The sequence below is a fragment of the Theropithecus gelada genome, chromosome 20 (assembly GCF_003255815.1).
Source record: "Theropithecus gelada isolate Dixy chromosome 20, Tgel_1.0, whole genome shotgun sequence".
Lineage (NCBI taxonomy): Eukaryota > Metazoa > Chordata > Mammalia > Primates > Cercopithecidae > Theropithecus > Theropithecus gelada.
Genome location: NC_037688.1, coordinates 3587301 through 3600264, shown reverse-complemented (window position 1 = coordinate 3600264; position 12964 = coordinate 3587301). Strand labels below are relative to the sequence as shown.

The window sequence follows — 12964 nt, the reverse complement described above, 5'->3', positions numbered from 1 at the left end:
AGGCAGGACTGTCACTACTTCCCACTGCACAGAAAACCATCTCGGGAAAGCTCCTGTAAATACTTTGTGGGATTTGTGAAAATCTGTGGTGAATGAGAAGAAAAAAAAGCCACCTGGAGCGAGAAACTCTGTTTACCTGAACTTCTCTTCCTTCCTCACCGGGCTCCTGGCAAAGCCCGTCCATGAGCAGGGACTGCAGGAGACCAGCCATCATAGTGGAGGAGACCACGTGAGTGATCTTCTGACTGCTGGAATGGACACCCTTTGCTTGGATATTAGAATTCTTCTGATAACCAAACACATACCTTAAAAAAACACAACAGTCCTATCAATAAGACAGCAAGTAAGAAAAGATGCTAAGAATTACAAAGACACACATACCTCAACAAAGGATTCTCAATGAGTTTCAGCTTTTGTTTCAACTGTTTCATTTCTGAATAAAAGTTTAACCCTTCCACCACAGAGATATTTTCCTGCTGGGAATCAGAGTTACAATTTGACAAACTGCTTCTCAGATTTAAAAATTTCCTGTAACTCTCCTCACATTGAGACAACAGATTGCGGTAGTCAACAATAAGTCCTGATGAAACTTGGTCTTCAAGAATGTTATAATGCCTGAAAGTTTAAAAGCAAATTGAAATCCGCTGCCTTTCAGGCACACTTTCCCATCATTAAAACAGCCCACTTAGCACTCCAAGCCAGTAAGAAAAGTGTTTTATAGTACATAACTCAGGTGCATGTTAAGTCTTTCTGAATAGCACTCTAATAATAATAAGTGGAAGCTGTTGGAAGTTTAAAGCACCATTTCTGTAAGGTCACTAATTTTTCTTCTTTTGAGGAGTTGTTTGCTTTTTTTCTTGGATCCAAGCATTTGTGACTTAGAAAAAGTGAAAGTTCATGTTGCACAATTTGCAATTACTATTTAATAAGAAATTATTTTCTTCTCATATATTAGATTCAAAAGCTTAATAAGAAGGCCGCAGGGCGCAATTTGGGAGAGGGAGTAGGGAGAGCAGTACCTCAAATTGTTTCACAACAATGTTTAAGATTACTATATTTTTCATGGATCTGAATATGACTTTGAACATTTTTTAAAGGTTACTATATTTATAGGATCAAAAAGTAGAAATGACTCAATCTAGTCCTTCCTTCTGTTTAAAGTACTATGGCACAAAATTATGCTGAATATTCCCTAAGGAAGACTATTCAAGAATTTCAAAAAATAAGCCCTTGAGATTCTGAGGGGGAGAAAAAGGTGCCATTACTAAACTAGAGAGTGACTGAAACAAAATAACCTTGTACTGGGACAACCATACTGGCACTTCAAATGTATTAATTTATAAACTTTCTCAAATATAAAAACAGAACACAGAGTATTTCTAGATGCAATAAAATAATGTGTAAATGTGCAATCAAGTTAACATATAAAATAATGGGTTTAAAAATAAAGTAAAATAGGCCAGGCACAGTGGCTTACACCTGTACTCCTAGCACTTTGGGTGGCCAAGGCAGGCAGATGACTTGAGCCCAGGAGTCTGAGGCCAGCCTGGGCCAACATGGTAAAACCCTGTCACAAAAATACAAAAATGAGCCTGGCGTGGTGGCATGCACTTGTAGTCTCAGCTACTTGGGAGGCTGAGCTGGGAGGATGGCTTGAGCCCCAGGGGCCAAGGCTGCTGTGAGATCTAATTATGCTACTGTACTCCATACTCCAGCCTGGGCGACAGGGCAAGACCCTGTCTCGAGAAACAAACAAACAAACAAACAAACAAACAGATGTTCAGGGCCCCATCTAGACCAACTAAATGAGTATCTGGACATAGAGGGGTATTTTTTAAGTTCCCTGGGGATGGTAATGTGTAGCCAAGAGTGAGAACTATTGCCTTAAATGATGTTTTGTTTTTCTTTTTGTTTTCGTTTTTTTTTTAGTCATGCTTTGAATAACATGGGGAAAAACAAAAACACGATAGAACCATATCTTAAACAAACTTTTACATCAGATATGAACACTTAAACATAACTTTTCCCACTTTTCAAGTAAGTGAATTAGACAAAGCTTGAAAAGGATTTTGTCTACTTTGGTTAATCCAAAAGAACGAGTGAACAGCTGTGAAAGAAAAGGAAAAACAAGAAAGTTTTAAAATTTTAAAAATAAAAAAAAGAAATTGAGGATGAAACCGTGGTCTGCCAAGTTGTGAAGTTCTGCTGTGGAAAGAAAGCACTGAAAATGAAACCAGCCATCTCCTAATTATTGCAGACTGGGCTGTTAGTCCCTTTACCCTCTAGTGGAGTCTTTTGTCGTTGTTGTAATGAACTTAAGCATGCCTCTACTCAATTATAAAAACCTCTGCTGGCTCGCTTTTAGCCCTCAAAAAGAAGTCCTGAATGTGGTACTATAAATAGATTCATAATCTTGCCATATTGCACTTCTCCTGCCTCAGAGTCATTGTTCATAAACTCTCAATTTCACAAGCTCTTTCAAACCTCCATGTAACTTGTTAGTCAAGCTGCCAGAAGTGCCTTCCGCCTTTTCCATGTGGTAAACTTATAGTTCTATTCCATGACTCAGCTCCAATGTCATCCTCACCAGTACCATGCCAAGCATTTACACATCATTCCCATCTGCACCTCCCCCAGTGTTGATTCTTTCAAGCCAGAAACATGTAAGTCAGCCTTGACTTCTCTCACCTCATTCACATCTTCTCATCTCCGATATTCACTTGACCACTAAGTCCCAGCCATTCTACTTTCTCAGTAAGCCTCCATCTGTCCTCTCTATATCCCCACTCTAGTCCTCTCTCTTGCCTCTTAACTGGTCTCTCTATTCCAACTCCCTCCATTTGAATGTTTTCTATACAGAAGCCACAATGAACCCTTGAAAACACAAAGCAGCATTTTAGGGGACTGAGGTGGGAGGACTGCTTGAGCCCAGGAGTTCGAGACCTGCTTGGGCAACACAAGGAGACCCCATTTCTACGGAAAAATTTTATTACAAAATTAGCAGGGTGGCCGGGTGAGAAGGTTCATGCCTGAAATCTCAGCACTTTGGGAGGCTGAGACAGGAGGATCACGAGGTCAGGAGATCGAGACCATCCTGGCTAACATGGTGAAATCCTGTCTCTACTAAGAATACAAACAATTAGTCACGCGTGGTGGCGGGCACCTGTAGTCCCAGCTGCTCGGGAGGCTGAGGCAGGAGAATGGCATGAACCCAGGAGGCGCAGCTTGTGGTGAGCCGAGATCATGCCACTGCACTCCAGCCTGGGCGACAGAACAAGACTCTGTCTCAGAAAAAAAAAAAAAATTAGCTGGGCAGTGGTGGTACATGCCTATAATCCCAGCTGATCCAGAGGCTGAGGCAAGAAGATGACTTGAGCCCCGCAGTTCGAGCCTGCATTGAACCATAACTGCACCACTGCACTCCAGCCTGGGCAACAGAATAAGACCCTGTTTCCAAAAAAATTAAAAACACAAAACACAAAACTAGTCATATTCACCCAAGAATAAAAACCCTTCAGTGGCTTCCCACTGCTCTTAAAGACAAAAATGACTAGCCAGCTAACAAAGCCCCACACTGTCTGGGCCCTGCCAACCTCTCTAATCTCATTTCCTAAGTCTCTCCCAGCACTGTCTGTGTTTCAGCCATGCTGGCCTTTCAGCTCCTTCAACACACTGAGCGCCTAAATCTTTTCCCTTTCCCACCCCTGCCTCCCCTTTCACCCAGCTAACCCAAGTTCAAATGTCATTATTCCAGGAAATAACCCTAGAACTGCAACTTGACCTAACCTTAGGACACTCTGTAATTCTTCACAGCACTGACTGCTATTTCCAATCACGCAGACATCTGTGCGTGATTATCTCTTCAAGGCTCATCTCCCACCTTTAGACTGACAGCTCCCTGATGATGGTGTGTCTCATGCACCAGACATACCCCACCCTTGACTAAGGACCTGGTACTCAAATACTTATTGAATCAATGAACAAATGAAATCCCTTACAATTTGACCTTCTCTGGGCACTGACCCAAATCTCAGCCCTCAAAATGCAGTGTACATTTAACCAGGTTCCTCTTCAAATAATACTACCAAATAACATTCCAGATACTTAACTTTTCTATGAACTTCTATGCCAATAGAGATGAGTTCCCTGATTCCTAATTTCCTAAACTTATCAGGCATCCCTTTATCTTCAAATGCTTCAAATGACAGATTTTTTTTTAAATGAGAAAAACAGAAGGGAGTTATTTGGGTTCTGGACAGAAACCGGTTCTTTAGATTCATTCTGCTTGGCCCAATACTCAACATCTAGGATTAAGTGTTCTTGCATACAATCGGAAACTGTCCTTAAGATGTTGGCAGCAGGGCCTGAAACATTCTGCTTCTTTGCAGAGCATTCGAGTTAATCTCAGCAAAACCAGGTTAATTCACCAACGGTATAGAAAATGGAAAGTACTTTTTATACTACAAAACACCAAGCAATATTATTTACATTATGGTCATTATATATTACTCAGTCTTTTAGTTCCTGAAGGAATATAAGTCTATTTTTAAATAGCTAAAAGTAAGCCTTCTTTGGTGAATATACTTACCTACAGAAGATCCAAAATAACATCTGTATAGGGAACTATACAATAAAAGATTGATCTGAAAAATTGTTTAAATCATACCCACTGATCCAGGTATGGGTTTTCTTTCCCATGGAAGGGACAAGGGGTGCGCTTGTGCAGTGGAAATAACTATGGCAAAAAATGCTGACAGGTATGAATACATCCCCTAAGGATTCTAGAGGCAGCCTAAGAAAACACTTGCTTTGAGCAGACATACGCTTAAAAAAAAAGTGTATTTGTCTTTTAGCAGTACACACAGCATGGTATATAACTTGCTTCACTGTCTTTCTCTTCTTCTACTTTCTGTACTCTTGTATTGAAATATACCAACCATCAGCCTTAACATCTACAACTTTTAAGTCAGTTTATAAATACATACAAACCCAATTAAAAAACCCCTATACTTTGTTAACATTTGCAAAAACCAAGTAAAAGATAAACAGGAATTCTTTATACACTTGACCCTTGAAGAACACAGGTCTGAATTTCGTGGGGTCCACTGATAATTTACACTGGGTGTGCCAGACTCTCCTGCCTCCCTTTCCACCTCTCCTCCACCTGTTTTGCCTCTGCCACCCCTGAGGCAGCAAGACCAATCTCTCTTCTTCCTCTTTCTCCTCTGGTGAAGATGATGAGGATGATGAAGACCTTTATGATGATCCACTTCCACTTAATGAGTAGTAAATATATTTTCTCTTCCTTATGAATTTCTTAACATTTCCTTTTTTCTAGCACTTTATTATAAGATAATACACATAGCATACAAAGTATGTGCTAATCAATTATTTATATTAATGGTAAGGTTTATTTTCTGGTCAACAGTAAGCTATCAGTAGCTAAGTTTTGGGAGAATCAAATGTTATACTCAGATATTTGACTGTGTAGGGACAGGGGGAGATAGGCACCCCTAAATCCCACATCATTCAAGAGTCAACTATACTAGTTTTGTCAGCTTTTCTGTAACTTTGAAATTATCATTAAATGATTTAAAAACCATTTTTAGCCAGGTGCACGGTTGGGTCGCGCCTGTAATCCCAGCACTTTGGGAGGCCAAGGCAGGTGGATCACCTGAAGTCAAGAGTTTGAGACCAGCCTTGCCAACATAGTGAAACCTCGTCTCTACTAAAAATACAAAAATTAGCCAGGTGTGGTGGTGCGCATGTGTAATCCCAGCTACTCAGGAGGCAGTGGCAGGAGAATCACTTGAACCCAGGAGGCCGAGGAGGTTGCAGTGAACCGAGATGACGCCACTGCACTCCAGCCTGGGTGACAGAGCAAGACTCTCTCAAAAATAAAAAATAAAATAAAATGATTTAAAACTTTTAATTTTTTTTTTATTTAAAAAAGATTATCCTATCTTTGGATATTTTTAATTATTGCAATGACCAAGTTTACAGTTGAGTTTTAAATCTGGGTCTAACACAGACCAGAATTACTTCATTTCATCCAAAGTTTCTGGCCACAAGGTTATTTTTCTCAACTTCTTTTCCTACCTGACATGCTCAATTGCAAGGGCTGTCCGGTCAAACACTCCCGAATCATCAAACACCACCCAGAGCTCCTGCAGGGGCAACCGATGTTCCTTCAGATCGAGGAGCTCCTTCATGCACTCCATGGTAAAAGTGCTCACTTGAGAGTCACAGAGGTATGGTTCAGCAAGCCTCACCACTGCCTTCAAGGCTGCAAAGTCCACATCTGTGGCCTGAAATTTAAAGTAATGTGACGTAACACATGGAAATCTAAATTAAGATAGACCTATAAGATAATACTGACAATCTGATTTTTTTAAAAGCATACAACGTGGGTGGGGAGCCTTTACCCATAACACAAAGGATGAACAAGACAGGCTGGCTCTTATCCTCACGGAGCTTACACTGTAGTCAGGAAGATCAATAAACACAATGATAACGAGTGACAAGAATAACTAGCAGGGGTGGGGATCTGGTTCTGCTGAGATGTCCAAGGAAGTCAGCTTGGAGTAAGGCTGAGGATGATGAGAAGGAAGCAGCCATCTGAAGAGCAGGGAAAGTGCAGAAGGCCTGTGGCAGAGACAGGCTTGGCAGCCGGAGGAGCGGGAAGGCAGTCCTTCATGCTGGAGCCAGAGGGAGGAAATGGAGCAAGGGGCGTGTGCAGTGGAGCAGCAAGACACGAGGTGAGAGAGAGAGAGGCAATGAGACCAGGACATGAAGGACATCTGAAGGAGCTTGGATTTTACGTGTTTTCTATACAATGAGAAGCCATAAAGCCAATACTAGGCCCTTGGTAAACACAATGCATTAGGAGTTTTAAGCAGAGAAATGGCATGCTTCTGTTTTGAAGCAATGACTTTGACTGTTTTCAGAGAACGGACTGGCAGGGGGCGCCCTATCATAACCAAATGAATAGGCCTGAACTTCAACCAAAAAATATTAGCATAATCTAAAATTTTAAAACTCACAAGCAATAGCTGCAATCCACTGCCTCGTACATAATCACTGCAGTATGTGATGCCATTTTCTAAGGAAGCTGCAGCGACAACTTGTATTCACACTCCCTGGTTTGTCATTTTAGGTTACTAGGGCTTTTTGTGGTCAGTTAACAAACACTGAGAAAAACTCAAAGCTGTAATTAGAATGCAAATGTAAAAGGCCTAGTCAGCTGAAAAATAACATTGTTTTTACATTTTGCAGTGGGACCCACTGTCAAGAGATTAACCACATATAAACAAATTTCTAGGCAAAAAATGGGCTAGTTTAAAAATGCCTCTTAGCAGAGGTTGCAGTGAGCCGAGATCGTATCACTGCACTCCAGCCTGAGCAACAGAGTGAGACCTCATCTCAAAAACATAAATCAACAAAAATGCCTCTTAGGTTTGAGCTGCTTAATGAACTACAATTAAGAAGTTAAAAACTTCTTTGAAACCATTAACTTCATAATTAGTCCTAATTTTTTAAGTGATCTCAAATACCCTCTTTTAATTAATTTAAACCAGTTTAATTCTCTGGTAACAACTCAGTTGCCTTTAAAATTTGCAGAACACTTCCTGCAACATGGCAATGAGATGTGAAACACATGCTATTTGAATCAGCTCATAAACTTTAATTAAAAATAAGCACTTCAGCGGTGACAGTCTGAAGTAAAGTGCTTATAGCTAGAGACAAAGGTGTTAACAACAAAATTAACCTTACCTCAACTAGAACCTTGAACACATTAGTGTGCCAGACTGCCCATCATCCAGATGGCTCAAGGACCTTCTCCAAGAACTCAGCTGTGCATTCCTTTACCTCAGAGTCCTTATAGTCAGCTACAAACAAATGAAACACAGGAAGAACTGAAAATGCATAAAGCAGAGGAAAGTTCATAAATCCACTTAAATACACTATCTCAGAAACAACAACCAGCAATCTGAGGGACTGAAACAAATAATCTACTTGTAAACTAAAAAGACAAAAGATGGAAAAAACCAGCCGGGCATGGTGGCTTATGCCTGTAGTCCCAGCACTTTGGGAGGCCAAGGCAGGCAGATCACCTGAGGTCGGGAGTTTGAGACCAGCCTGACCAACATAGAGAAACCCCGTCTCTACTAAAAACACAACATTAGCTGGGCATGGAGGCGCATGCCTGTAATCCCAGCTACTCAGGAGTCTGAGGCAAGAGAATCGCTTGAACCCAGGAAGCAGAAGTCGTGGTGAGCTGAGATCATGCCATTGCATTCCAGCCTGGGCAACAAGAGCAAAACTCTATCTCAAAACCAAACAAACAACAACAACAAAAAACACCTACTCATCTAAAATATAATCTTGATAGGCTCTGAATTGCACATAGAACAAACGTTGATTTGTTCGGAAAATTTCTGGGAAAAAGGTTTTTCCTTCTGGCATAAAACTTTGTAAACTAGAACCTGGTTTATCACCATAGCTACAATCACTGCCTGAATCTTCATCCAGGAACAAACCTAAAAAAGTAAATAAGTAAGCTACAGTGCCTTATTGAATGCTTCTATTTTCATATCCTTGCATAGAAATCTCAAACAAAATACAAACAAGAATCTGAATATGAATGGTCTAATTACCTCTACCATTGTGAACTAGTTTTCCAAACTTAAAAATATTTCAAAATGCAAATTCTACTTCAAAACAGTAAGAGCTTAAGATCTTTCATAGTTAGATTTGTGTCGTTGTTCCGTGAGGTTTTTTGGGGAAGGCGGCGGCTGTTTGTTTTTGTTTTAGAAACAGTCTCACTCTGTCACCTAGGCTGGAGTGCACCACAACCTCAAACTCCTGGGCTCAAGCAACCCTACTGTCTCAGCCTCCTGAGTCGCTAGGACTACAGACATGCACCACCACGTCCAGCTGGAAGACAGGTGATTTTTAATTCAGTGGAAATCACTCAAGTTCTCCTGCAAAGCATACAGCCTGTGATTTATACTACAGTTAGCAAGTTATAATAATCAAGTATCTTAGTAATTTCCAAAACAATTCCATAAAGCTCCTCTAAGAAAGGGAGCTGACTTCCCCTCAGATGGGTTAAACCCTCCCTTTATTTTCTACAATATCAGTCTGTCAATCGCCCCTCAATAAACAGGGATAAGAGAGTCTTAATAATCCACAAGGTTTACTTCAGTAAGGACATTAGGTTCCTCACTGATTTCAATGACTGTGTCTAAGGAAAAGATCAGAAAATGCAAATCACATTAGGTTTGGGCTGTATATAATGTTTCATAAGGTATGATTCGACCAGTGGCATATCTAATTCTGTGTAACAACGAAACTACTACTAAATAAATAATGCTAACAAGGGTAGCATTTAGAATGTAGAGTAGTTTCCAGAGGTGGTTTCAGGGAAGGTAACTGAGATGTTACCAGATACCTTTTTTCTCCCTCCCCCTTGATTTTCTCCTTCCCTTCCCTCCTTCCTTCCATTTCTTTGTCCCTGTTCAGGCCACCAGAAGTACTTGACCCACAGATGACCAAAGTGTACTCAAGGGTCCACTGCTCACAAACACTGATGCACATGAGCCTTAGAAGGCGTCAGTACCTTACTGGCGGCGTGACAATCACTCTGTGCCTCAGCTTCCTCGCCTATAAAGGGAAGATAAAAATAGAACACCTACTTCAATTAAATTAAGAAGATTATTTGTTAATAATTTACAACAGTGCCCCTTATATAATGTATACAGTTACTAAAGAAATAGTAGTACTTCAGCACCATTCTTTTTTTTCCAGCACCATTCTTTATAGCTATATGGAGGTATAATTAACATATACAAGTTATATACATTTAAAGTGTGTAACTTGATGGCCAGGGGCGGTGGCTCACAGCTGTAATCTCAGCACTCTGGGAGGCAGAGGTGGGTGGATCACCTGGGTCAGGAGCTCGAGACCAGCCTGGCCAACATAGTGAAACCCCATCTCTATTGAAGAGGGTTTTCTCCCTCCTCCATTTCAATCCATCTACCTGCGGCCCATCACAACCTTCTACCTGCCCTAAGGTGGCTGCCACCTGCTCTTCCCCACCTTGTTTATAGCTTTGTTCTCTTTCTCATCACTGGGTCCACAAGTCTACACATGTGCTCCAAAATACCTGTTCTCCTAAAAACACTTTAAGCCTATCTGCAATCTTGAGATCCTGCTCTCTCTCTCTCTCTGTAGCCCCCAACTGCTCAGCATAGTGCCTTCCCACTCCTGCCTTCTTGGTGGCCAGTGGCCCCTCTGGAGGCCACTCCCCACACCCCACAGCAGCACTGACTCTGCTGACCACCCACCTCTGTAGTCTTCCCTCCCTTGGCCTCTGGGTCCTCACTTTCCCAGTCCTCCTTCTAGTTCACTGACTATAGTACCTCAGTCAACTGCGGTGAGAAAGTGAAAAAGTCCAGAAATAAACAACTGTGGAAAAGTCCAGAAATAAACAATTCATCAGTTTCAAATTGTGTGCTGTTGTGAGTAGCATGACTCATTCCTTTTCCAACATACCACACTGGCACTGTCAGGGCCAAGGGAAAGCTCAACGCTCACCCTCTGAAGGTTCACTGGAAGTTCATTGTCAAATGGCAGATTAATAGAAGACCTAAAAAATTATTAACATGCCCATAAATCACACTGTTTACCCCACCATGCAATGAGGTACAGATGGTTCTATACCCTTCTGCTTAGGGGAAAGGGAAGCAGAGAAGCATGGATGATTTGGGGGGGGGGGTACTAAATGATTTTCAGGGAATTCAATGGGCTTAAAGAACATACAGTGAGTGAGGCCAGGCGTGGTGGCTCATGCCTGTAATCCTAGCATTTTGGGAGGCCAAGGTGGGTGGATCACCTGAGGTCAGGAGTTCAAGACCAGCCTGGCCAACCCCATCTCCACTTTAAAAAAAGTACAAAATTTAGCCAGGTGTGGTGGCGCATGCCTGTAATCCCAACAGTCCAGGAGGCTGAGGCAGGAGAATGGCTTGAACCCAGGAGGTGGAGGTTGCAGTGAGCCAAGATCATGCCATTGCACTCCAGCCCAGGAGACAAGAGTGAACCTCCATCTAAAAAAAAAAAAAGAATTAAAAATAAGTACAAAAAAAGAACACACAGTGGCCTGGGACAAAGCCTATTGGGCCTGTAGAGAAGATAACGGTTTGTGACAAGTCTGTCCAGGTGCCTTGACCGACTTCAAGCTTTCTTCCTGCAATATGGAGTTCAGTTAATGAAAACTCAGGGAGGTGACCAGAGGTGATTGTTTCCTTCTTTGGTGGGCTCAGACTTTAGATAGAATAAAAGAATCTCAGAGACCTTTGTTCTGTTCTTTGGGAGAGACAGAGGATTAAGAGATGGGGGATGGGGGGAGGTCAGCGAGCCCTCGAAGCGTCTTCAGTTCAGCCTGACAAAGCGTCATATTTCGGGGTTATCAGTTTATGGGCCCCCATATCACTTAGTAGCCATTTTGATTATCAGATAAAAAAAACATAGTGCAATTTATATAGGTTTCAGTACTATCCGTGATTTCCAGCAGTCACGGGGGATCTTGAAACATATCCCGAGAATAAGGGGCACTACTCTACTCCTCCTTGCTCTCATTTCTCTTCCCACCTTTCTGACTCCATGAATGGAGGTGATTCCCAGGGGTATATACTAGCAAGGGCCTAGGGCAGGTGTGGCCACCACTGTGGACATGCAAGAAAGGAAAGCAAGATTTGCTCATTCGTTCCACAAATAATAAATATATATAGTCTAGACTATGCACCAGACATTGTTCTAGGTTTAAGGGCAACAGGGCAAACGAGACAGACAAGGTCCCTGCCTGCGCAGAGTTCACAGGCTAGGAAGAACACCCAACAAACAAGTAAAAAATCAATTAAAAAGCAAATTTCAAGTATTAAAAAAATACTAACAATAAAACAAAGTGCAGGCTGGGTGCAGTGCCTCACGCCTGTAATCCCAGCACTTTGGGAGACTGAGGCAGGTGGACCACTTGAGGTCAGGAGTTCGAGACCAGTCTGGCCAGCATGATGAAACCCCATCTCCATTAAAAATACAAAAATTAGCCGGGCCTCGTGGCATGTGCCTGTGGTCCCAGCTACTCGGGAAGCTGAGCGGGGAGAATCGCTTGAACCCGGGAGGCAGAGGTTGCAGTGAGCTGAGATCACAACATTGCACTACAGCCTGGGCCACAGAGTGAGTCCGCATCTCAAAAAAAAAAAAAAATTGTTACAATGTGATAGAAAATGCTGGGGGGAGACAAATTCAGACTTTTACGCAAAACACCTGATTTTAAACTTAGCAACTAATTTTTTAAAAATTTAAACACTATACAAGCCAGAAAAACTATTTCTCAGGCCAAATTGTCCCATGGCCCACCAGACTGCAACCTCCATTCTAAGCCCAAACTACTCAGGGCACAGTGCAGGGACCAGCAGGAGCTTGTTGGAAATGCAGTCTCTCCCACCCCAACCCCAGACCTGCGGGATCAGAATCTCTGTGTGGCAAGATCCCCAGCCCCCAAGTGACATCATTCACATTTGAAGCAAAGTCCTTCTGAACTGACCTCTCTCCTGAGGCTTTGTCAGTTTTCACATTCCTGCTAGAAAACTTGATGTGGGTTCTTGTCTGTGATTCACCTTCACTGTGCTGCAAAGCCAGATCCCAGCACAGCCCTTCTTCCAGCGCAGATGCCTCAGCTGCATTCTACCTCCCTGCCACAGCCTGTGTGGGCCCCAACCGTCTCGCACTCCCACTGCTGGGGCAGCCTCTGGGAAGTCACCCTCTGAGAAGCCTCCACCTACCCTACCCATCTCCACAATTAACTGCTCCCCTCTCACTGCCCCTAATACAGGAGTCATAAACATAAACGTCCCCAAAAGCCAGGCTAATACCAAGCAGGGAAGTGGCCACTGGTATATGT

The 12964-nt window shown here is 42.3% G+C and overlaps 1 protein-coding gene across 1 annotated transcript in view; it reads right to left on the bottom strand.

Annotated features, from left to right (window-relative positions):
* The window catches only part of LOC112614672 (SHC SH2 domain-binding protein 1-like), a 30015-nt gene that overhangs the window by 8323 nt on the left and 8728 nt on the right, over positions 1–12964 (bottom strand). Inside the window, 5 exon segments of the mRNA XM_025371376.1 lie at positions 137–305; positions 382–615; positions 6100–6308; positions 7774–7889; positions 8487–8540. Coding sequence (XP_025227161.1) covers positions 137–305; positions 382–615; positions 6100–6308; positions 7774–7889; positions 8487–8540 — 782 coding nt within the window.